The sequence below is a fragment of the Hesperophylax consimilis genome, chromosome 7 (genome assembly GCF_061612785.1).
Source record: "Hesperophylax consimilis isolate HC1 chromosome 7, BYU_Hcon_1.0, whole genome shotgun sequence".
Classification (NCBI taxonomy): Eukaryota; Metazoa; Arthropoda; class Insecta; order Trichoptera; family Limnephilidae; genus Hesperophylax; species Hesperophylax consimilis.
This window is the reverse complement of record NC_142842.1, coordinates 4,822,678-4,847,704: the sequence shown is the minus strand read 5'-3', so window position 1 is coordinate 4,847,704 and position 25,027 is coordinate 4,822,678. Positions and strand designations below refer to the sequence as shown.

At 38.9% G+C, this 25,027-nt stretch overlaps 2 protein-coding genes across 4 annotated transcripts; both read left to right on the top strand.

The window, feature by feature from the left end:
• On the top strand, nucleotides 1-22,536 carry hay (ATP-dependent DNA helicase hay). Of its 3 annotated transcripts, none has more exons than XM_089633657.1 (16): nucleotides 1-94; nucleotides 6,359-6,445; nucleotides 6,538-6,691; nucleotides 7,343-7,483; nucleotides 8,625-8,819; nucleotides 9,608-9,795; nucleotides 10,339-10,571; nucleotides 13,864-13,961; nucleotides 15,489-15,659; nucleotides 16,558-16,778; nucleotides 16,954-17,206; nucleotides 18,693-18,849; nucleotides 19,578-19,838; nucleotides 20,444-20,527; nucleotides 21,816-22,025; nucleotides 22,437-22,536. In XM_089633657.1, exons 2-15 carry the CDS (start codon nucleotides 6,376-6,378, stop codon nucleotides 22,014-22,016), a joined length of 2,427 nt encoding a protein of 808 aa, XP_089489783.1. In that variant the 5' UTR covers nucleotides 1-94; nucleotides 6,359-6,375; the 3' UTR covers nucleotides 22,017-22,025; nucleotides 22,437-22,536. The 3 variants fall into 3 exon arrangements, with proteins under 3 accessions (XP_089489783.1, XP_089489782.1, XP_089489781.1); XM_089633656.1 differs by lacking the exon at nucleotides 1-94 and adding an exon at nucleotides 6,130-6,270 and having other exon boundaries at nucleotides 21,816-22,034; XM_089633655.1 differs by lacking the exon at nucleotides 1-94 and adding an exon at nucleotides 6,131-6,270.
• LOC149422202 (chromosome transmission fidelity protein 8 homolog) lies at nucleotides 2-24,969 on the top strand. The gene is made up of 2 exons (XM_089633659.1): nucleotides 2-94; nucleotides 23,244-24,969. The coding sequence occupies exons 1-2, from the start codon at nucleotides 75-77 to the stop codon at nucleotides 23,638-23,640; spliced, it is 417 nt and encodes a 138-aa protein (XP_089489785.1). The 5' UTR covers nucleotides 2-74; the 3' UTR covers nucleotides 23,641-24,969.
• The last annotated feature ends 58 nt before the right edge of the window (nucleotides 24,970-25,027 follow it).

Sequence of the window (25,027 nt, the reverse complement as noted above, 5' to 3'; positions counted from 1 at the left end):
CCGATTTGTGGTGTGATAGACGTCAATCTGTCAATGCTTTAACTAAGTTTTTGTTCGTTGGTAAAGTTCTAAAAATGCCAATTTATGTGAAATTGTAAGTACAATTGGTTTTCCCTTATCTTATTCTGTTAAAGTCTGTGTGATCTACGATTTAGACGGTATTTTCTGTGTTATTGACTTAATAAATTCCCGCGAAAAACTCATGTAGAACAACGTGAAAAACGTTAATAATTTTCGTGCGTTTGGGTGAAAGATTTTAAAGTTTCATTCTATTTCTATCTCTTTCTATCATCATTTACAATCTTCTTCTTCTTCTTCTTTTTTTTAAATGGCTTTTCACCCCAGTGGAGTGTTCTGGCCAGTGTCAAGTAGAGAGTGTGTGGAGTATTTGTATTTGTGTATGTGTAGGTTAATATTTATTTACCAAAGAATTACAAATACACAACATAAATATATAATATACAGTTCACTAAACACACTAAATATAAATAAATAATAATAATAAAAAGATATATATATATATATATATACACATATATTCACATATATATATACATATTATATATACACACATATATTCATACAAATATACGCACATACATACACACATACATACATATATATATACACGTATGAATAATTCGGTAAGTAAATTTACAAGTTGATGCCATTAACTTTAATAAAATAAGAAATGATTTTATATACTCGTTTGTCAATGGAAGATAACAAAAATGCAATGTCGTAGGGGGGCAATATACCTGTATTGATCAGATCAGGTATGAAATTTTTATAATTATTATTTAAAGGGCAACTGAAAAAAATATGGTTGAGGTCCTCCTCTTCAAGACGACACTCACACATGGCAGAATTCTTAACCTGAATTCTTGTCAGGTGAACATTGTGGCAGCAATGTCCTATTCGCATACGGCAAATGGAAGAAGTTGAAAATTTGTTCAAAGAGAGCCCAGAAAACCACGGTTTTGAAGGAATCGTAGGCTGTAATTTGTAAAAATGATTACCCTTTGTTTTACTCGACTCATTCCAATGATTCTGCCATGTGGAGATCATGTTTTCTTTCAGTTTGACTAGAAGGTCGTCGGGGTTTAAGAAATTGTACAAAAACTCTCCGGTGTCGATGGCATCTTTCGCCAATAAATCTGCCTTTTCATTACCAGGGATACCGCAGTGGCTAGGAATCCAAGCCAACGCGATCTCTCTGCCAGAGATAGCTAACGTATGTAATAAGGAGCGGATTCCAATACACAAATCATCTTCCGGGTAGTGGAAAGGGGAGGAGTTTAGTTTTTGAAGAGCACTCAGGGAATCGGAGAGAATTAAAAAATTTTCAATTTGAATACTTTCAATGTATTTTAAGGATTCTAAAATTGCTATGCATTCAGCTGTGAAAATTGAGGCTTCTTTATGAAGTTTTATTTTTTTACTAATTTGGTCTCTTGGGCAGTGGAACGCCGCTCCCACATGGTTAGATAAGGAAGATTTAGAACCATCTGTATAAATAGTTTTCCAGCCGGTCCATTTCGAGTTTAAAATATGGATAAATTTACTTGGGGCTTCGTGGTTGCCAGGAAAGCCAAGTGAAAAAATAATATTAGGTTTGCGCGAATGAATTTGAAAGGAATTTAAATATAATGGAAGTCTGTCATGGGGATTTAAAATAGGTTTATAAGCATTGTAAGTATGGAGGCTTTTGACGAGAAGTGGGATTGTTTTGTTCCTCCAATATGAAAGTGATCTAACTTGAGCAGAGAGAGCAGCAATTTTGTCCATCAGTGGGTGATTAGACAGTCTGAAACATTTGAATAAGAACTTGTCTGCCAAGAACTGTCTTCTGAAATGGAGAGGAGGGTCAACAGCCTCCACCTGCAAAGCGTTAATTGGGGAAGATCGCATGGCTCCGATAATTAATCTTAGGCTTTGAGATTGGATACGGTCTAACCTTGAAAGGTTTTTTTTAGAAGTGGGCTCAATAAGGAATGACGCGTAATCCAAATGGCTTCTAACATAAGCATTATAAAACAATTTTTGCGAGCATGGATGGCTTCCCCACCAGACCCTTGACACGGCGCGCAGGGCGTTAAGGCCAGCTTGACTTTTGTTAATAATGAGATTTACGTAAGAGTTCCACGTTAGCTTAGAGTCTAGTATGACCCCCAGAAATTTTATCTGAACCTGGACGGGGAGGATTATGTTATCGATTCGGATTGAAATGCACGGGGCAACACGTTTCCTAGAGAAAACGATGACATTGCTTTTGGTTGGAGAAATTTCCAGGCCGTGATTTCTTAGAAAAATGCAAAGATTTTTCATGCTAAGGTTGATCATTTCCTCCAGAAAAGCAATAATTCGTCCCGATATATAGATAAAAAAATCATCTGCATACTGAAGAATTTTACATGATGGGAGTATACTCTGATGCAGGTCAGAGGTGTAAATATTAAAAAGGATAGGACTAAGGACGGAACCCTGAGGCAAACCCTTGTTTACCGTTCTCAACAGAGAAGGGGAGTTCAGAACCTGGATTTGAATTTTTCTGGTAAGAAGAAGGTTGATTATGAAACTGGCAAGCTTACGGGGGATGCCGATTTGTAATAATTTTCTCTGTAGAACGTTTAATAAAACATTGTCAAAAGCTCCGGTAATATCTACGCAGACACCGACAAGAATATTTTTTTCAGCTAGGACCATCTGTATATCAGAAGTGAGAATTGAAATGCTTTCAGTTGTACTTTTTGATTTTCGAAATCCAAACTGTGAGCTGGGAAGAATTTTCTCACTTTCAACATACCAGTCTAGTCGTCTTTTTATCAAATGTTCTGCAATTTTAACTAAAGAAGAAGAAAGAGCAATGGGTCTGTACGAAAGACCAGAACTGGGGTCCTTTTGGGGTTTCAGAATAGGGATAATTAATTGGGTTTTCCAGGAGGTTGGAATTTTACCTGTGTCAAACATCAAATTTAAAAGTGTAAGAAAATAATTATGTATGGCAACATCACAGTTTTTAATGAGGCTATACGGAATACCGTCTTCGCCGGGAGCTGAGTCTCTAAGGTCGTTTAAAACCTCTCTTAGTTCAAATATATTGAAGTGTGAGTCTATCCACCCTTGCGTACGAAACGAGTATGTGAATTCCGTTTCGTTCCAGTTACTCGCAGTGGGAGGAGCTAATTTATCGGCAAATTCCTTCACCCATTCTGAAGAGAGTGGATGAGGAACGGGTGGGACGTAAGAACCTCTGAATCGGCGGATTGAATTCCAAACAGCTGAGAGTGGGGTATCGGGAGATAAGGAAGAACAAAAGTTTTTCCATCCTTGCCTTTTTTTATTTTTGAGCAATCGCTTGGTCTTAGCTTCAATCTTTTTGAAGTTCAGGAAATTATCAAGGGTCATGTTCAAAGAATATATTTTAGCATACCTCTTCCTGGAATCTATTGCGTCTGCACATTCATTATCCCACCACGGGGCTGGGGGAGGTTTTCCTTTATTGCCAGGTAATTTGATAGGAATGCATGTCTCTGCAGCCGCGATGATTGATGAAACCAGCAACTCGTAACATTGCGTGACATTATCTTTAGTCGGAGAGGGCAGACTAAGCATGGAAAGCTTTATGAGCTTTGAAAAATCAGTCCAGTTGGCCTTCGAGGTTACAAATCTCGGTTTACGATTACGAAACGTGAAAGCCTTGTTGGTATGGAGCATGTTGGAGGATTCTATGAGGATTGGATAGTGATCACTCCCGTGCGGGTCCTCCAGAACTTTCCAGAACAAGGATCCGGCTATGTTTGAGTTGCAAATGGTAAGGTCGACCACGCTGGGTCGTTGACCTGGTACCTGAACACGGGTAGGGGAACCGTCATTCATAATGCAAAGATCAAGATCGTCAAGAAGGTCAACAATGTCTCTGCCCAATCTGTCGCAAGACACAGAGCCCCATAATCCGTGGTGAGCATTAAAGTCACCCAGAACAAGGAAAGGTGGTTCTATCTTAGAAAGCATTGCTTGAAGAATTGATTTAGAGGGTTTATTAGAAGGGGATATATACAGGGAAAGGATTGTAGTGCCAAAAACCTTAGCGGCCGTCACCTGAAAAGGGCAACCGGCTGGCTTAACATCTACTGGGGAAAAGGGTAAGGATGTTTTAATGAGAAGAGCGGAGCCACCCTTCCCATCTTGGCGGTCGTCACGAAGACAGTGGAATCCTCGAACTCTGAAATGAGAGTCCGGTTCAAGCCACGTCTCAGAGACGGCAGCTACTGCAATGGAGAGTGAGTTTAATGTGTGTAAGATGTCTACTGATTTGTTTCGGAGACTATGGCAATTCCACTGAAGAATCCTCGTCAGAGGGGCCATTTCTAGAGGTATTTATAATCTGTACAATCTGTTTGGCAACGTGGGACGGTATTTGTATATTGTTTTTATTTAAAGTCTGAAGGATGTGTAAAAATGACGTGATAAGTGTAGAATTAAGATCGTTAATGTTATGTGGGTCTGCGTTGACAGGTGACTTGGGTATTGTTCTATCAGAGTTGGGAGGGAGTTGTCCATTGGGGAACCATAACAAGGATTCGTGACTAGTGGCATTCTTTTTTGGGAGAACTCGGGGTTTACTGAACTTTAAAACTGTTTTCTTCGTTGATGAAGAAGAAGATTGATGAGGGGAGGAAATATTTTTGGATGCAGTTTCAGCATAAGAAATGACAGCCTTATTGAACAACCATTGTATGTTTGATGTTGCGTTGCCTTGACATTTCAGGGCAAATTTTGCTGGTCGACAAGTGGTTTCCTGAGCAGTTTAAGCACTTATAATTTTCCTCCGTTGAATTACAGCTATCGCCACTATGAGACAAGGTGCACTTATAGCATCGAGGTTCTGATCTGCAGAGGGACTTCGTGTGTCCAAACCTACAGCACTTGTAGCACTGCACAGTTGGAAACACGTAGAGATCCACTGGTAGGGATACGTGGAACATGGTGACATTTTGAGGGAGATCTTTGGAGTCGAATGTGAGGACAACAGACTGAGAGGGTCTCCATTCTATGGCGTTTCCAGTGTTAAAACGATAATTTAGTCTGCGAGCTTTAATGACCTTTCCGTAACCCTGGGGAACCTTAATGTTCTCCAAGATGTCCTCTGTCGTCCAGTGTGGAGGAATTCCCTTAGTGACTCCAAGTTTAGTAACCTGGTAAGAAGGAATGAATACGTTATAGGAGTTTTCCTTGGCAACCGCTGATTTAACAAAATTATTGGCTTCAGCCGCTGTCTTAAACTCGACGGAAAGACGGTTACGACCAACCGACTTAACTCCATTCCAGACAGGACTGATTTTATTTTTGTGGAGAAAGTGACCAAAGTCAATGTCATACAATGTTGTTGGACCTCCTTCCTTTGAAATTTTAGTGACATGTGTGATGTATGGAGGCCTGTCTAAATTGTTGTAAATTCGTGAGGGTGTAGGGGCTGGTGTCGGTATGGGGACAGGAGTAGTTGGACTAGCAATTGGCGTTGTGATCGACGAGTTGAGTGGCTGGATAGATGGGGTCTGCTGATTGGACGGAAGAATACCATTGTCTACAAAGCTTCTATTTTTATCAAGGGTAGGAATTTTGTGGGGTACTTTTTCGGAATCTGTACTGGAATTTCGCACAAGCTTTAAATTTTTCCTTTTTTTAGTCGTTACTGTGATGAAGTCTGAGGGTTCTGGAATATCGGTGGCGACCGTTTCCATTGAGCCCACCGAGGAGTCTGAAAAAGAGCCATCGTTGATTTCGTCCGGGGGATCAGGAGGTTTAGCCCGTTCCATCTCTATACTAATATTTTTAACCTACCTACATCAAGTATTTAACAAGACTTACCGACAAACAGATAAAAACAACACAATATTTAACAATTAACACAAATATAGTTATACAAACTAAATTACAAAAGAATAAATTACTAAATGGGTTAAAATAACTAATATGTTTGATTTGGTTTGATTTATGTGGTGATGAGACACTCCGACCTAGCTGTCACTCAAGTAGGTACTTCAATCGTCATCCATTTACAATCAAGAACCTCATAAATGTGAGGAGTAACACAATATTTTTTTCATACAGTTCTATTTACTAACCGATTCTTACCATAAACAAAAATAAAAAAAAATCGCAGCCGAAACGTCAAAATAAAATCTCGAGTTTGGACGTGTGCTTCATCTCCTGTAAAACAAATTTGGTTTATTTGGAATACTTCGTGTCTAATACAACGAGATTACGGTAAGTTACATTTTGAGTATTGCCTAAAGTAATTTTAGTATTGGCTATCGTTCATTTTTATTGTAATTTACTATTATTCGTTTTTCAGATTCTTGAAAGGTTATTATGGGTCCTCCTAAAAGGAGTAAAAAATCCGAAGGATCTTCATCGAAAGGATCTAGTGATAACAAGTTTGGTAAGTTGACAGAATTATGATTCATATTATACATATTGCACAATACTTTTAAGTATTGGTTTCTTTATCAACTGTTTCCTTTTCGCTCAAAGGTAAAAAACGTCGAGCAGAGGATGAAGCCTATCATGCGGCAGTAGTGGAAGATGAACCGATTGGAGAAACGGACGGAATTCCAGGAGCTGCGTCTAAAAATGTTGAAAATGAGGAGCAAGCGCTGGAAGATGAATTTGGAGCGAAGGATTACAGGTAAAATAAATTTAACATAATACCAGCATCGTTATCCTAATAATAACAAATAGGTAAATATACAGAATAGGGACACAGTTAGTAGAAAAACCACTTTGTATCAGTTAAATTATAATGAGAAGTAAGTATTTCAGCTTCCGAAAATGGCAAATAATGCAATTTAGTAGCTATTTCCTAAAAAAACAAACATAATTTGACGTCTTTTCTTCAAGCCATGTTTTGACATAATAATTTTAAATTGTTTTTTTTTAAGCTATTTTATTTATTTATTTGGTTTTGACAACCTAAGATCCTATTTTAGGGTCATAGGTTCATATTTTGGTTTAAATAAGAGAAGAAAAAATATATTAAACCTTTGACATCAACATCGTTGGCCGCCAAGTAACAATTGGTTTTAATTTTAACGAAATAAATTACAGCGCCCTTGAGGTGATTTTGCACAAAAACGGCGCTAAACAAATCATCCAAATATTATTATTAAAATACATTATTTTCCATTTCCGGAAACTGAAATACTTAGTTCTTATTATTATCTAAGTACTACAAAGTATTTTAAATATAAAATGTGCCTATTAAGCATGTCCCTAATTTTTTTTAATATTTACCAACAAATAACTCTTTAATAGTTAATGTCTGCTTGTTCTAAATCAGGACCCAGATGGAGCTGAAGTTGGATCATATCTCTCGCCCTCTGTGGGTAGCTCCCAATGGCCACATCTTCCTCGAGTCATTCTCGCCAGTCTACAAACATGCCCACGATTTCCTCATCGCCATCTCAGAACCTGTGTGCCGGTAGGTTCTTATAAATGTATTATATAGAAGTTGTGGCGGACGAGCACTGTAACACACAAGTACTGTAGATAGACCAAGGTCTCAATCCATGGAGAATTAAGATGTCGCTCCTTTCACCACTTGTGAAGCGAGATAATCACATAGTTTTTTCCAATCACTCTGTTGAGATGCTCCTTCCGTATGAGATCGCTTATTCTTATTGTGATTAATTTTTGGGTTATTATCTCTGTTGCGCTTCCTCCTGTTTTAGCCATTGTTTCGACACTGTAATGTAAAATCAGCCATGATGATGGACAATGGGTACATTGTATATTTTCTTAACTGCCCAGATTATGTATCAGACATTTTGAGATACACAAGACTGTAAGTACCAGAGGTTCCGATCCATGGAGTAGGGAAGGAATGCTCAGAACTTGATGACGGCGTACAGCCGTTCGTTCTTTCACGCGATGACGGCGCACGGCCGTTCGTTCTCTCACGTGATGACTGCGTTCGGCCCTTTCTCTACAACCTCTCTGTCACTTTCCTTCCAGCCACAGTTCGACGTTTTATTTATTACACTTTACAATTAAATGAACACCTTAGACATTTTATGTTTCACAGTTTTAAGACAAGTTACAAATAGATACAATAGTGACAAAGATGCAATGAACATGGGCCGAGCGGGACTAGCAAGGCAACTTTAGTCATATGGCCATGGTCACGTACGGCCACGCCCTGGGCTCATGCTTCGCTTTGGTACTCACCCACCTCCAAACGGCAGTGGCAGAGTCAAGAGCAGTATGTCCGACACAGATTATGAAAATTACACTTCGTTACAACTTGATTACTACAAGAAACATCCATTTTAATCGGGAGATATGGTAAAAGATGCATTAAATTTCGTTTTTAAGATGTAATCCGCGCTGCTCTTGAGCCTTCGATGTACTATTAATTAATCTAGTATCATAGTAATCATAGTAATAGATACATAGTAATTAAGTTGAAACGAAGTGTAATTTCCTAAAAAAGTACAGTGGTTAACTAAATATTTTTGAAGTTGGCTAAAAGAGGAAGTCCAGCAAGGTGTAAAAACAAAAAAATTCTCGTGAAGGTTGTCAAATTTCAAGCATTGTAAAGGTTAGTGTATATTATTCCCCAGGCCGGAGCACATCCACGAGTACAAGCTGACTGCGTACAGTCTGTACGCGGCCGTGTCGGTGGGGCTGCAGACGCACGACATCATTGAGTACCTGCGTCGTCTCAGCAAGTGCAGCGTGCCCGACGGCATCGTGGAGTTCATCAAGCTCTGCACTCTCTCCTACGGGAAGGTCAAGCTGGTACTGAAGCATAATCGGTGAGTCATCATCTGCCGGTGCTAATTTTGTTAAACTAAAACGATTTCTTCTTCTTCGTGTAGTGAAGGGATCAGAAGGGAACATCTAGATCTGCGAGCTAGTCCAGGGCCTCAGGAGTCACCCTGTGAACCCCATGTTCGGTGACATTGCAGTTGATGAACTTCGGTTATATTTAAATTTTAAATTTAAATTTATTTATTTCGTCAAAAAAAATTACTGAATATATAATATATCATTAGTAAGTAAAATACCTATATGTAAGATAGTAACAATGACATTGTTGAAAAACTAATGTTACAATAATATATGAATGTTATAAAGATATGGCATAATATACTGTATTTTAAGTTGTGCATAACCTGCCTCGCATATTTTTTAGTTAATTATTTCTCGCATTTTGTCTATGGTTTACTTACAAATGTTTAATATAGGTTCCTATATAGCAATACATTATTTTAGGTTACATTTTTATTAGCATATACACAATACAAATACAGTAAGTTTGAGTACAATACATACTATAATAACTATCAATGACAAGGCGTTCAGTTAGGTTAAATTATTTACATATATCTGATCTCCTTTTGTTTTGTATCCAATTTTAGTTGAGATTTAAATGTTATAATGTTGTTGTGATTTTTGAATGAGCGTGGGATTTTGCTCTAGAATTTAGTACCATAGTATAAGAATAATATCATTATCTCTACTTGTAACAAAAAAGGAAGTTAATAAAATAATAATTACTATTAGATGTATTATTTTTTAAGCCCATATCTTGGATTGTCAGGTACTACGTGGAGAGTATGCACCCCGAAGTGTTGCAGAAACTGCTGAAGGACCCGGTGGTGCAGGAGTGCCGGCTGCGCGGGGTGGGAGAGGAAGAAGCCGACGGGGGCCTCATCAGCGGCACCCTGGACAAAAAGGGGATCCCCAACTTCCTCGGGAAGACGCAGCCGGCTGTTGTGGCCCCACCAGGTACTAACTGAACTAACAGAAGCTTATATTTTTAATTTTTAAAAAAATATTTTGATGTGATAACTCACAAGAGCACCCCGATCTGTACAGTTTTAAGACTGTGGGACTATATCACCACCCATTTGGGCAGTGTTGTGAGGCAGGTTAAGGTAGGGGCTGTAGGAAGCAGATGCCGGTAGCTCGTTCCTCATTTCGAGCCGAGTTACACAAAAACGAGTCAAAGAAATGACCCGTTCTCATGAAGCCTACATAAAAATGGGTGTTTCGCACGTGTCTGTTGAGTTTCACGTATGTGCACCAGTGCACAGGAGATCAATGCTGCTAGCTCCTCAGAGCAGGCTGATTTAAAATACTTGTAGAACTCAGCATGTCTACATTGCATCTATATATTAGGGATAGTAATCCGTCTGCTAACAACAGATTGTCAATCAGACGGACCGCCGTTATCGTCAGGTAATTCATAACAATTTTGAGAAGCAGGTATGATATATAAAATGTAATTTTAGCCTGTATGTACCACTATTCCACATGTTTTGGTTCCAGTGGACGGCGAGGCCAAGCCTGACGTCCCCCCTCCACTGGAGCCGGTGCCCGAGGACATCACCAACCTGTACGAGAAGTTGGACCAAGAGGAGGAGGAAGCGGAAGAAGAGGGAGGGGCCAGCAGCGGCACCGTGGCCTTCCAGGTGGACCCCGAGAAGATTGAAATCATACAGAAGAGGTGTATCGAGCTGGACCACCCTCTGCTGGCCGAGTACGACTTCAGAAACGATACGGTGAGCTTCAATATAACACTAACTTACCATAACACCTCGGTCTCCTTGTTTCATCCACATTTCATACAGTGGCGATTCGTGGTCTAAATCATTGTGAGTTTAAAATAGCGATTTAGAAAGTGTACCGGACGGGAGTCCGCACAAGACTGTAGATTTAGGCGCCGGGTCCAAACCGTGTCTTCAACCGATGAGAATGCTTCTTTACGGCCGATGATGATGATGATAGTAGAAATATTTGATGAAATCTGCCTCCTGCACCCAGGCTTGGTGAATGTTGGGCACTGGGTGTGCTGTCGTCTCTGCTCGCTTCTGGCGTTGGCGGTTTTCCAGAAGAGGGCCGGCTTGTCTTGAGGAGGTAACACCAGAAGGTTTTGGAGCAGAAGACTTGGCGAGGTGAGGCAGATGTTGAGCAGGAGTCACTTGTAGATAATAAAACGCTTGGTTTCGGTGGTAAAGATGAACTGATTTATTTTAATTATGTGGCTGCTTATATTCAATAAGCATGACTCGCACCCGACATTGGGCTTTGAGTCCAAAAGTGGCGGGGGATTGTATCCGCGCCAGTGAGGTGTTTATATGCCCCGGCAAAATGTCGCATATTCATTTTGCCGGCAGCATGGTCGAAGGTAGTCGCTTGAATTTGCGAGTTAGAAAAGATTTTGAGGGCTTACATGAATAACAATTACTATTAGTTTAAATGCATAGTAGTTATAAGAATGTGTATCTTGACAACTAGATTTTTTGTTTGTCAAGATACGATAAAAAATAAGAAATGTTTGTAAATAAATGTGTAAAAATGATCTTAAAGCGATCAAATTTGTAAAATATCGTTAAGTTAGTATTTTTCCCAGGTCCCCCGTAACATAGCGCTCAGAAAGAGATAAGATTCACTATGCTACGAGGTTCCTGGATTTTTGTACACGCAAAAAAGGTAAAAAATTTGTTAAAAAATGGGTATACATGTATGTGAAAAACAGCTTTTTTAATATCTCCTCAGCGGTAGTATATAGAAAATAGTGTTTATTTGACTACCGCCGAGGGGATGAACAAGTAAAATACATACATTTGCAACATTTAAAAATTGATTTTTCCTAGTAAATTTTACATAGAAAAAAAATGGAACATCGATCCGCTCGGCAATGGTAGACGCGCGATGCGGTATCCATGCCGTTCGGGGTCAAAGTTTTCGGGCCGCCTGGGCCGAAATTGGAACAAAATGACCAGTGGCGGGGAGTGGTGATTTTGCCAGTGGCGTGGGGTAGGCATATTTTATAAATGTAAAACAGATTTTATGAAATTAAATAATGTGGTCAACTACGTCCGTTACAGAAAGGAAAGAATTTCAGCTTTTTGCAAGCTGCTTTTATTCTTCTTCATCAAATATACATTTCGGAGTCACGTCATTTCAATAGTTTTTGTGGTTAGATTATACCATAAAAAAACAACCTGAAAAAAGTTTTTTTTATTGATGCATCTTTTTTATTAATTTATTTGTATTTAAAAATATATTTGTATTTTTTTTTTAGTTTGACTGAGGATTGAACCTTCCTACCCAGGGACTGACTAAAATGAGTGAACCGCGCCATCACTTAAGCCAAATCCTAATTGGATGGTGACGAGATTTATTCCTTATATTTAGGGGGTATTTCACTATCTCTGATTATGTTCTGACTTAGCACTAATCTGCGGATTAGTCATTTTTTCGTTTTCACTATATCTGAATAACGCTAACGCTCGGGTTAAAGTTCCATTTGACTAATCAGTGCTCGAACCTCACGTTAGGCGCTATTCCTCGAATCAAAGATGGCGTCAAAACATTTCGAGTTTGACAGCGGAGAAGTGAGTCGAATTTTGTTGAATGAATTTGAATGCTTGTATGATCCATCCTGAATTATTTGATTGTGTTCAAAATAAGAAACAATGTATTAATTCGACACAAATCTATCTAAAATGACCTGATAATCAACATAACATAACCAAACAAATGCACACTTTGCGGTGTGCGGACTGTGACGCATGACAGCCGTGGCAGTAGATGGAGTAACTGCAAACATTTTGCGATGTTGCCAGACTATTTCAAGTGTTATCTATCCGGAAGCTCGGAAACAATGGTGAAACGGTCGCCGTTGAATAGCGAAGTTATTCTGATCTTTAAAGCCAGCCAACGGATAGCTAGTCAGATATTTAGCCCGACATAGTGAAATACCCCCTAAATGTTGTAAATTTTTATAATGTCATCCAATTTCAGAGAAATACGTGTGTGTGCATGAATGCCACCAAAAGTTATAGAATGCATTGTCATCGACAACAAGCCTATCTGCCGAATTTCAGCACGATAAGAGAAGTGGATTAATTTCCACTTCTAAGATTCCATTTCTTTTATTTATTGCATCTCACTATAAATAAATCATGTTCTTTCTCATAAAAATCAACCCCAATAGAACTAAGCCTGTATCAGGTTAACATTCATTCATTCATTTATTTATTCATTCATTCAGTAGATGTATTTGAAAAGGGGATCACATTTAAAACATAATATATAAAGGTTTCAAGAATTAAGTGAATTCTCAGCAATTTTCGCCATGCACCATCTGATTCTATTTTTGTCATAACTTGCTTGTCGTTTTCAAAGTGATGTTTTTGTAAACTGTATCGTCTTACCAGATAATCTGTTCATATATTTATACTAATAGTAGTATATAATCTGCCATAATATGCAGTTTTCCCAGAGTAGCTAGTTGTATTCAGAGAAATGATTTTTTAAACGTATCCTTAAAGATACGCTTTTGTTCAATAGGTTAATCTAAAAAAGTCATATGTAAAATGAAATTCCAAAATGTATAAACTGTTTCAAAATTAGAAATAACAAAAACTTTAAATACTAGGACAATATTAATAGCATTCACAAAGTGAAACAAAAAAAATCCAGAAAGAAGATTAAAAAAATGTGCCCCATCGCTACGCACCCAAATAGCAGTTTTGGCTCTGACGCGTGTTCCAGCACCGCTCGAAACTAATTTTTTTGTGGTATGAAATATCCCACTCCTTTCTTTATTCATCCGCTCTACATGCCCAGACCATTTAAACGTCCCTTTCTCAATTCTCCACATTTCCTTTCTCCACATTTTTAACACAGCCACACAAAATTCTACCGCACATGTACCTCAGAGATCTCATTTCCGCAGCATTTAGTCTACATTCATCCTTCCTTTGTGTGATATGCACTAAATTATTATTATATAATTTAGGTAGTTCTTGATCATTAATGGTTTGTTTAATATTTTCGTTGCAGATAAATCCTGATATCAACATTGATCTCAAACCAATGGCTGTGTTGCGTCCCTACCAGGAAAAGAGCCTCAGGAAAATGTTTGGAAATGGAAGAGCCAGGTTAGAAAAGCACTCCCTTTACATCACATCTAGAATATTATTTGCTTCATTAGTTTTTCCCCTTGAAAAAAACACAGGATTTAACTTGACTCGCATAGTTCCACTTTTAAAATTGGCTGCAAAGTAAGTCATATGCAACATCCCTCCAATTTTTTCATTGGCTGCGCGGTCCATCAACTTATATGTGCAAGATATTAAAGGAAGAAAGAGGCCCGTGCGCAAATATTCACATTCATGCATAGATAAAATTAGTACAGTAGAACCCCGTTAATTTGAACCCCGATAATTCTAAAATATGCGTAATTCGAAATTTGCGCCACAAAAATATCCTCAGAACAAATTTTTTTATATAAAATGGTTTTTTAATTTGAAATTCGTTAATCCGTAATTAGAAATTTATTTTTGTCCACCCATGAAAATTTGTTTCTGTAATTTGCTAAAATTCGATTTTTGCGAAAATAAATCATAAAAATCTGAATCTCAAAGACAGCCATGGCAGTAAAACATCGAGAAATGTATTTTTACATGATTGTACATCGTCCTAATTAGTATTATTATTTTGGAAATCTGAATCGATTTACACTGACATATTTTTCGAATTTATTTCAAACATCCGAGTATGAAGGGCCGAAAAAATTGGTTTTACGCGGAATTATGTTGTATTTTTATGAATTTACACCAAATATCTGAATTTAAAGGGCTGGCCACGACGGAGGAGCTGTATCGAGCTAGTTGTATCGAGCGAGTTGTATCGAGGGAGTACAGTATTCTCTATGTGTAATTCATACGCTGGGAGCTGGGATCCATATCGGGGGGGCCGTAGCGGAGGAGCTGTATCGAGCGAGTTTTATCGAAGGAGCACAGTATTCTCTATGTGTAATTCATACGCTGGGAGCTGGGAGCCACATCGGGGGGCCGTAGCGGAGGAGCTATATCGAGCGAGTCGTAGGTAAAACTAGGGCTAACAGATAAAACAGATGTTTTGCCTTATCAATTGTGGCTTTCTTTGACAGTGTTTGTTTACAATTAGCTTTTCAATGTGTTTTACTTGGTTAGATTATAAAAAGCCTCGCCAACTGGATTCCTTCTTCTTCTCTCCTATAAAATAGTAACAAGCAGTCATTATGGTCTACAGACCATTAGTAAAAGTGGTTTGTCCGGGTCGGGAATAATTTAACTCTTGTAACATTAAATAAAGTGAAATGCAGTTTTGTGCAGTAAAAACAAAAAACCATGCGTTTGTTATTGAAGACTTCATCAAGCTCAAACAAATATAAAGCTTGGTGTTTTCATATATTTAAATGTGTATGACTGAGCTCTTCTGAAAAGCGAACAAGTCGACAACAAATCAAGTAATAGCTGTTAGCTTCCCAAAACCAAACAAGTTAGCCTAAGGAGTTAGACCATCAATGGATTTTAAAATATAAAATGGTTATTCTATTTTAAATTTTCTTATTTTTCTTTTGTTTTCATCGACTAACATTTAATTGATCGCTAGTAAAAGTGTTGTTTGTGTGTTTGTTTCAGATCTGGTGTGATAGTATTGCCTTGCGGTGCTGGTAAATCCCTGGTGGGAGTAACTGCGTGTTGTACCGTGCGCAAACGAGCTCTGGTGCTCTGCAACTCCGGCGTCTCCGTGGAGCAGTGGAAACAACAGTTTAAGATGTGGTCCACAGCCGATGACAGCATGATTTGCAGGTAAACTTTTGGCTGCATTTCGAGATGTAAAATTAAACATGCCTTCATAATAAGTCTTTGTTAATTAATTTAAATACATTTTTCTGACTATTTATGGCAAACGCTTGGTTAAAAAAGTTGGTGAAATGGATTTGAGTAACTCTTAACTTATTAGTTAAGCCTTCCAGTAAAGATTAATTTTGACTTAACGTAGCGTTTTGCTCCGATTTGTTTGACGAAAGTGGCCTTTAGTGATAGATTAATATTTAAAGATCGGTTCTCAACCTTTCATCATTAAATATAGTTTTGGATCATCATCATTGTTCTGGTAACGAACGGAGAAAGGAGAATATTTGAAAGTTAATGATAGAGGAAGTTGGTGAACCCAAGGAAGACGTGGCACAACCAATTTAATCAAATATTTGGGTAGTCAGTCAGTCATCTCATGAGTCAGAATAATGTGTGCCAAGATAGAGTTGTGTGGATGTCCATCCTCTCTGCCTGCCCCTTCAGGAAGTGGCGTAATGGTTAAATAGTTATTCTAAATTAAGTGAGTTTTTCACTAAAGTAAAAAACCATGCTCAAGCCTCTCCTGCGTTTCTTTTATATGACTGGTCAATGGCTGAGTTGGCATCGTGTCTGATTCCCACCCAGGCGTCGTATGTTCAATTCCTCGGCTGACTAAATCCTCCAAGCAACATATTCTTCTTACTGTAATTATAAAAGGAGATTTTCTAATATTGTTAGGTTATTTGTAACCCGGGAATGTTTATCTTTCTTTAAAAAAAACTAAACATATTACCTATATCCAGAATAACAGAAGAGTATGTATGAGACAATTTATGAATGTGTACGAAGCAAGAAGTTTGTTTTGAAACATAGCCTTTGAATTGTAATATTGTATTATTTCCCCGTCCAGGTTCACGTCGGAAGCTAAAGACAAGCCGGCCGGCTGCGGGGTGCTTGTGACCACATACTCCATGATAACGCACACGCAGCGCCGTAGCTGGGAAGCGGAGCAGACCATGAAATGGCTCAAGGGGCAGGAGTGGGGCCTTCTGCTGCTGGACGAGGTGCACACTATCCCCGCCAAGATGTTCCGACGGGTGCTGACCATCGTGCACTCTCATTGCAAGCTCGGTGAGACAGATAACTACTTGTTAATCACGTACTCTGTGATAATGCACACCCAGCGCTGCAGCTGCGATGCAGAGCAGACTATGGCTGAAGAAGCAGGAGAGGAGGCTACAGTTTAACCATAGATATAATATATTAAAACAATATATATACTCACTATGATGTATTTGTTCACCAGGCCTCACCGCCACCCTGCTTCGCGAAGACGACAAGATTGCCGATCTGAACTTCCTGATTGGCCCCAAGCTGTACGAGGCCAACTGGCTGGAGCTGCAGCGGCGGGGGTTCATAGCGCGAGTGCAGTGCGCCGAGGTGTGGTGCCCCATGGCCCCCGAGTTCTACCGGGAATACCTAACCTGCCGGACGGCAAGGCGCCTCCTGCTCTACGTGATGAACCCCTCCAAGTTTAGGGCGTGCCAGTTTTTAATTAGGTAATTTATCATTGATGAAGGTATATTTTGATGAAAGCTCTCCAACAGAACTTGAGAGAATAGAATATTAGCATAGAATGAATTAATTATTTTCTACACTATTTAGTTGTAGCTATGTGGATAATTGTATTGGGTTACCGCCCAGGCGTCTCCGGTTCAATCCTCTGCTAGCGAAGTCCTCCATCACAACATTTTCCGCTTATAATGATGGTAGTAATTGACGGCTTCCATGGTCGAGGGCTCTCTACTAGCAATCTGAAGGTCGCGGGTTCAAATCCCTGCGTGCGCAAGTAAATTTTATTCGATTAATTTGTGTTATTTCACAAATAATTAATTTAAAATAATATAAAGTACATTTGTGGCACGTTCCAGAGTGGAAGATACTCTCAGTATTGCCTCGGTGTAAGACAACCATTCAGCATTGAAACATTGCTTGAAATGGCTCTATTTGGTGGCTTGATCTGAATAGACAGGTACTTCCCCACTTTCCTCTTCCCTAATTCCCTCCCCTCCCTACTACCTTAAGGGGGTATTTCACTATGTCGGGCTAAATATCTGACTAGCTAGCCGTTGGCTGGCTTTAAAGATCAGAATAACTTCGTTATTCAACGGCGACCGTTTCACCATTGTTGCCGAGCTTCCGGATAGATAACACTCGAAATAGTCTGGCAACATCGCAAAATGTTTGCAGTTACCCCATCTACTGCCACGCCTGTCATGTTTTGCCGCAATGTCTATGGAATGCTAGCATCAACACCAATTGATCTGTGGTCAACGCCGTCATCCAGTTTCCCGCCACAGTCTGCACACCGCAAAGTGTGCATTTTTTTGGTTATGTTATGTTGATTATCAGGTTATTTTAGATAGATTCGTGTCAAATTATAATACATTGTTTCTTATTTTGAACACAATCAAATAATTCAGGATGGATCATACAAGCATTCAAATTCATTCGAGCTCTTAAAACTCGCAGCCTTCGCATCGCTGCCCTTTCACCTGCTTCTGTAAATCAAAAACCTCGGTATCAATAATAATTCGCAACAAAATTCGACTCACTTCTCCGCTGTCAAACTCGAAATGTTTTGACGCCATCTTTGATTCGAGGAATAGCGCCTAACGTGAGGTTCGAGCACTGATTAGTCAAATCGAACTTTAACCCGAGCGTTAGCGTTATTCAGAGATAGTGAAATACCCCCTAAGTCTCACAACGTACCCCAATTGGGAATGCCTTAGTCTCACTGGCTCCTGACGGTTGGAAGCAGTTGAGACTTGTGCGGTATGCACTGTATATCAGTTTTAAAATCGAGATGGTCGATAGCTTGGTTATTAGGACACTTGGCTGGGAGCCAGAAGGACTAACCCGCAGACCAGTCATTACCTGACTCTTTGATACAAATTATACTTATTGTAAAAATGTCTGTACTACAAATCTTGGCGCTTTTAGCTCCTTTTAAACATAATAATAATTTTAAATGCATTGTTATAGATACCACGAGCGCAGAGGTGATAAGACGATAGTATTCTCAGACAATGTGTTTGCTCTGAAGCACTACGCCGTTAAGATGAACAAGCCCTATATCTATGGACCCACATCTCAGGGAGAGAGGATACAGATCTTACAGAATTTCAAGTTCAATCAAAAGGTAAGTATTCATTTCTGAAATAATATTAACTGACACAAATTCACTCCTTCCTCTTCTTAAAATAATGCAAAACCCTCAAAGTTGACGTAAGCTTTTCTGTGGTATATTTATTTGTATAAGTTTATGCGTATATAAGCAATGTTGCATGTGAATAATACAACTTCAGATTAACTTGAAAATGGGCTGTAAACACTTTAATCTAAATTAAATGGTGTTTGATTAATATGTGTAGGATAGAAGCGAAGATAAAAGAATGACTAATCACCTACCACTGTAACGTCTCTTCGAAAGAGCACGCAACACAATATACATAGTTAGTTTCACCACTATACCTCGAGCCTCGAGGTTTATTGCCGAACAAACTAATGAGTTTTAAAATCTATTATTATAAATACCGCCAACACAAAGGACTTGTTTCCACGATAGCTCGAATCACCGCCAACTTTTTTAATACAGGCTGTGCTGTAGAAAATGCACAGACAGTTAAAGAGACCTGTTTTCACTGGGTTCTGGCACATTTTTTTTTAATATTTCTAAAGATTTTATTACATACATATAAAATCCATTAAAATGCATGAAAGAAAACCAAAGCGCACAACTCGCATCGCTAGGAAACGCTAGTGTAGCATGTTGAATGTCCGTGCAGGAAGATAAACGATACATGAAGCAAATTAAATTTATTTTTTATCTTATTATTTTCATTTGTAACTATTCTATTTTTCTTTTAGGTGAACACAATATTTGTCAGTAAAGTGGCCGATACCAGTTTCGACTTGCCCGAAGCCAACGTTCTGATTCAGATATCGTCTCACGGCGGGTCCCGTCGCCAGGAAGCCCAGAGGCTGGGCCGCATCCTGAGGGCCAAGAAGGGAGCCATTGCCGAGGAGTATAACGCCTTCTTCTACACCTTGGTCTCTCAGGACACCATGGAGATGTCCTATAGCCGGAAGAGGCAGAGATTTTTAGTCAATCAAGGTTACAGCTACAAGGTAAACAATTTGAACTACCCATTGCTTGTTGCAGACATCCTTCTCCTCTTTTCAGTATTTTGTATTTGGGGTTTTGCCTGCCATTTTTGCACCTCTACTGTGGTGTCTCTCTCTTGCTCTCTACCTGGTGTCCCTTTTCTTTCAGCAGTTCAACACCCTGTTGCATTGTAAATATTAAGACCCTTATTTCACATCGGTACGCAAGTGATACTCATGTTGTTGACAACACTTGTTCGCACAGTCCATAAGAAATCACGAGACCTGTGTCGCCACCAACCATTGTAGCTGTCATTCTTTGTTGGCCGTTTTGATCCTAGGACTGATCTAAAGTACACACATTGTTACAAATGTCTGACATGAGTAGTGAAAACCTCGCCAGGCTGGTCGCGAGAGACTGGTGTCACCGATGAATGTCGGCAACGTGTGCCTGCGCACGAAACTCCACGCAGACACTTGAATCGTCTGTATCAAATACTTGCGTATCCCTGAGGGAGAAGGGCCTAATAGTCGAAAGGTATTATGTCAGTGGTTTCTATTAAAATCGTAAAAGGTGTGTATGTGTATTATCTGAGCCTGTATAATAAACGGAAGTGTGTTGTTTTTAGGTGATCACGGAGTTGAGAGGAATGGACCAGGAGTCGGATCTCTTCTACGGAACCAGGGAGGAACAAGGACAGTTGCTACAACAGGTAACCACTTATTCCCTTTTCTTACTTGCAGAGGATGAATCAACACGACTTTTGTCTGTTCACTAAACAGATAATTCTCAGAAGCTCATGCCCTGTCTCTCTTTCACAGCCCGACATCTCTGTCCATCGTGATCACAAGAGCTAAATCAGTATTTGACCGGTTAGTAACTGAGTGAACAAATGCGTCGGGGTTCAATTCCTCGGCTCGCTGAGTCCAACATTTCTCGTCGTTAATTAATGATGTAACTAGGAGTTTTTAAAATATTGTCTAACCTGGGAGTATTTAGCCTTTGTTTAAAAATAAAAATAATGTTTATCTGTCTTACTCCGATAGCTTCGAACAGACAGTCCACAAAAAGCACAACACACATTCCCAAATAACAAACAAACAGTAGTCTCTCACTAATCCGTCACCCCAAAAACCGGATAATTGTCCAATTAGTGAACGCGGCGAATTATAGTGTATACATACTATAATAAATACACTAAAAATTAAAACAGGTATTTCGTAAAAACAATCGATGAATCAAAAACCATGTCATGTTTACGCTTGTGAGAAGACATATTCAAATAAAAAATGTGGCCGAATGAAACGAACAAAAACACACGCAACAGTGGCTAGAATAAACAGAGGATTAACCGAGATGTCCCACAACAACAATAATTAACCCTGGTGACTGTTAAAATGCTCAGTGAGAGGTTGCTAGATGGCGCGGTTTAATAACGAGTGTGTAAGAGTAACATAACCCAACCCATCGGTGTTTTTTTTTTGGTGCTTGAGTCTAGGCACGCCGCGAACTACTGAATTTGATATACGAATACTGGCAAATTATGTAGCTTGATTTTGTTCTGTCAACTAGTACAAATGGCATATTACTTATAGTAGTAGTTGAATAAGCGATGTATTCCGAAGAGTACTGTAAATAATTAACCGTAACCGTATAATGTATTTGAATATTTTGCTTGGTACTTGTTGACCCTTGCCTAGGTCACGAGTCGTACGCCTCCCAGAGTATAGACAAAGCTAATAGTTTGTTTGCCCTTGTCTAGGTCACGAGTCGCACGCCTCTCAGAGTCTTGTCAGTAGACAAAGCTAATAGTTTGTTCGCCCTTGTCTAGGTTATGAGTCGCACGCCGCTCAGAGTCTAGACAAAGCTAATAGTTTGTTTGCCCTTGTCTAGGTCACGAGTCGCACGCCTCTCAGATTCTAGACAAAGCTAATAGTGATTAAAAAGATGTAAACATTATTGCGTTTTACCTCCAGTTATATTGTACGTTATTTAATCAGGTACTGGCCGCATCAGACCAGGACTGTGAGGATGAGCGAATCGCTGGTGACCTGGCCATCGCTTCGGGCAGCGGGGCCGTGCGGCGCACCGGCAACATGTCCGCCTACTCTGGCGGCGACAACGCCTTCTACTACGAATTCAAGAGTCGCTCCTCCAACCCCGCCAGCAAGCATCCGCTCTTCAAGAAGTTCAGATGCTGATTGATCGAGGTGAGACTGGTAAAAATCGTGCCCTTGGAAAAAACAAGACTACGTACTTTTTAGGTTTAGTTTTTGAATTACACGAAGGTGAAGCAGTTTTTTTATTATGTGAATACCGCACAAGATTCCCAACTTTCCGAAACCAGCGGGACTATGATATTGCCAATTACTGTAGTATTTTGTGATGCTGAAGGGATCGAAGAGGAGGAGGAGGCAGGTTTAGAAGTACTTGGCTATTAAGATATGGTCACCAAACATGACTAAATCCATTTTAAGCTACATTTCTATTCAGAATGGCGGTCTTTCACTTTTTACATTGAGTGTGTATGTGAGATATGTTTTTTGTTGCAGAATGGTGATTTTCTACCAGAGCAATTCTCAAAATAAAATTTTAATTCATAACCTTTTTCTTTGTTACAGGTATTTACACAACCAAAGGAAAGTGGATGTTGGAAACTTGATTTCATCATGTTAATATTATAATAGTTTTACATTGAATAAATTTTTCATTTTCATGTCATGATTGCATTTTTATTTCCACTGTTTTCTGATCCCTTTATTCCAAACATGTCCCTTCTGTCTCCTCTACTCACCAAAAATACTTAATTCACAAATAAATTATTAACTTATCTCCAAATACATAAACCATTATCCGCCTTATTAGATTCTTGAGCGCCGGTTCAGCGTCGGCATAGTTAAGCCGTCCTTAACCAAGTTTAACCATACTTATACCTAGACCTGTGTCTCTACACTGTGTTTATAACTAAGGTGGAAGAATTCTAGAGCAGATGAGGGATCATCTTATATTTTTTAACTTGTGTTAAAAATGTACGAACCATTAGCAAAGTTCACCACCAGTTACTAGCACCTAGCGGTCAGAGGTAAAACTAGGGCTAACAGATAAAACAGATGTCAGTGCTTATCAATTGGCTTTCTTTGGTTTGTTTACAATTAGCTTGTCAATGTGTGTTACTTGGTTAGATTATAAAAAACCTCACCGACTGGATTCTTCCTTCTTCTCTCCTATAAAATAGTAACAAGCAGTCATTATGGTCGACAGACCATTAGTAAAAGTGTTTTGTCCGGGTCGTGAATAATTTAACTCTTTGTAACATTAAATAAAGTGAAATGCAGTTTTGTGCAGTAAAAACAAAAAAACCATGCGTCTGTTATTGAAGACTTCATCAAGCCCAAACAATTCTTAACAACTTGTTTAATAATTTTCAGAGAAAACGCGAAAGAGGACATTCCGGAATGGGCCATCATAGAGCTGCAGGGTGATCTAGAATCCCGCGAAGAACTGTCTTTGTACAACCAGTTCGTTGGGGATCTACACTTCACCACGACGGGCCAGCCGGTTCTGATCATCGGCCACCACATCCTCCAGGGCAAGGAGATGGTCATGGAGAAGCCATTCGCCGTCTTAGAGAAGAAGGTTCACAAACCTGATGACCAGAAGCTCTCCGGTCAGACCCAATCCACTCAGAGCAGCGAACTGGATTCTACGTTCGCAGTGGAACATAAAACTGTCTGCGGAACAGAATACGTCGCTAAGGCATTTGTGAAAAAAAAACTCATCTTCAAAATCAGGCCAAAACCTATTATTTCACAATCCGCTATTTAAAATAAGGAAAGTTTTGATTCTTTGCTTCTCGTGATGAACGTTGCTAAAGACACACAACACTTATAGCTCTGGTTCTATGACAAAACTGAACGCTGAAGATAAGTAGTGCATAAAAAACTAACCTAACTTATTATTTTATCGTGTTCTGCTTTATCCGGTTACCGTTAGCACCATTTTTACGTCTCCTCTTCTTTTAAATGATCCATCAACAGTTTATATATATAGATTATATTATATTAGAGCTCTCAGTGGCGGGATCATTGTGTCAGCTTTTAACCTTTTAAATGCCAGTAGGTAGAAGTGTAGCTGTGCACAGCAGGCCAAGAATGCGAGTTAACTCGCTCTTGGCACAGAAGCGGTTAATAGGCCAAGTGAAGCATGATTTGAACAGCTGTGATTTAAATATTTATTCAGAAATACTTTTAGTAAAATTTTGTATTGTTTTCAACAGAATGTATAGTATGATTGTCTATGAATTATGTTTTGTCTTTTCTGTCTCAAATAAATAATGAATAATTTATAGCTATAATTCAATATTCTTTTATTGCAATTTCGATAAGACCACTTTAGTGGTACAATTAGAAATGATCAATTGTTTTTAATGACCAAAATGTGATTATGCCATTGACGTCAAAGAGATATACCTGCCCTAACCTATGGAACCTAACGAACCAGAAACCAAACCACTTGACAATCTGCTTGAATAAACGGCAACGTCATTTATGCATTGACCACACGCGAGCGAACATCAAAATAACGAGACCTTCCACAGAAAAGTAAAGTTCACTAAAGTAAGGTAACAGTTTGCAGCGCAACCTGTTGTGGGACTTTTCTGCGCAAGGTCTGATTTTGCATTTGTAACAGAGCCGACTAATACTGTCACATCAGTTTGTGATATAAAATAACATTCATATTACTGGAGATTCAGAGGTGAGCCTTGTGAACTTTTATCAAATGCTCAGCTAATGGTTTCGTTTGCTTTCGTAATTGTTATGTATTCCTCCGTGGTTTTATAAATTTTATGTTGCTTAATTTATTTCTATATTTATTTATTTACTAACGGTAAAATTATTGTACTCTTAAAGAAATATAACTTTTTTCAAAAGCCTATTCAAAAATAAATATCAATTTATTCTTGAATAAAATTATGGCTAAGGCTCTCAGGTGTTTAGAGATTATTTTAATTAAATTATTTGCGAGCTAATTCTCATAAATTAATTATATTTAAGAGGTTGCGTACTGTCGTATTCCCACTCCCAGCTATGTTGTGTGACGGGAGGTAGTGATGACGAGTACCTGGCTAAGCAGATCTTGATACTAAACACGACTAAAACCATTTCAAGCAACCAGGGCGATATACTGATGGTATCAAATACACGTTGGCGCA

Excerpts from the sequence above, each read along its gene's own strand:
- LOC149422202 (XM_089633659.1), top strand. The coding sequence starts at position 75 with ATGCCAATTTATGTGAAATT. Across the intron at positions 95-23,243 it reads ATGCCAATTTATGTGAAATT|AGAAAACGCGAAAGAGGACA; the intron begins GTAAGTACAATT and ends AATAATTTTCAG.
- hay (XM_089633657.1), top strand. The coding sequence starts at position 6,376 with ATGGGTCCTCCTAAAAGGAGTAAAAAATCCGAAGGATCTTCATCGAAA. Across the intron at positions 17,207-18,692 it reads GCGTGCCAGTTTTTAATTAG|ATACCACGAGCGCAGAGGTG; the intron begins GTAATTTATCAT and ends GCATTGTTATAG. Across the intron at positions 19,839-20,443 it reads ATCAAGGTTACAGCTACAAG|GTGATCACGGAGTTGAGAGG; the intron begins GTAAACAATTTG and ends TGTTGTTTTTAG.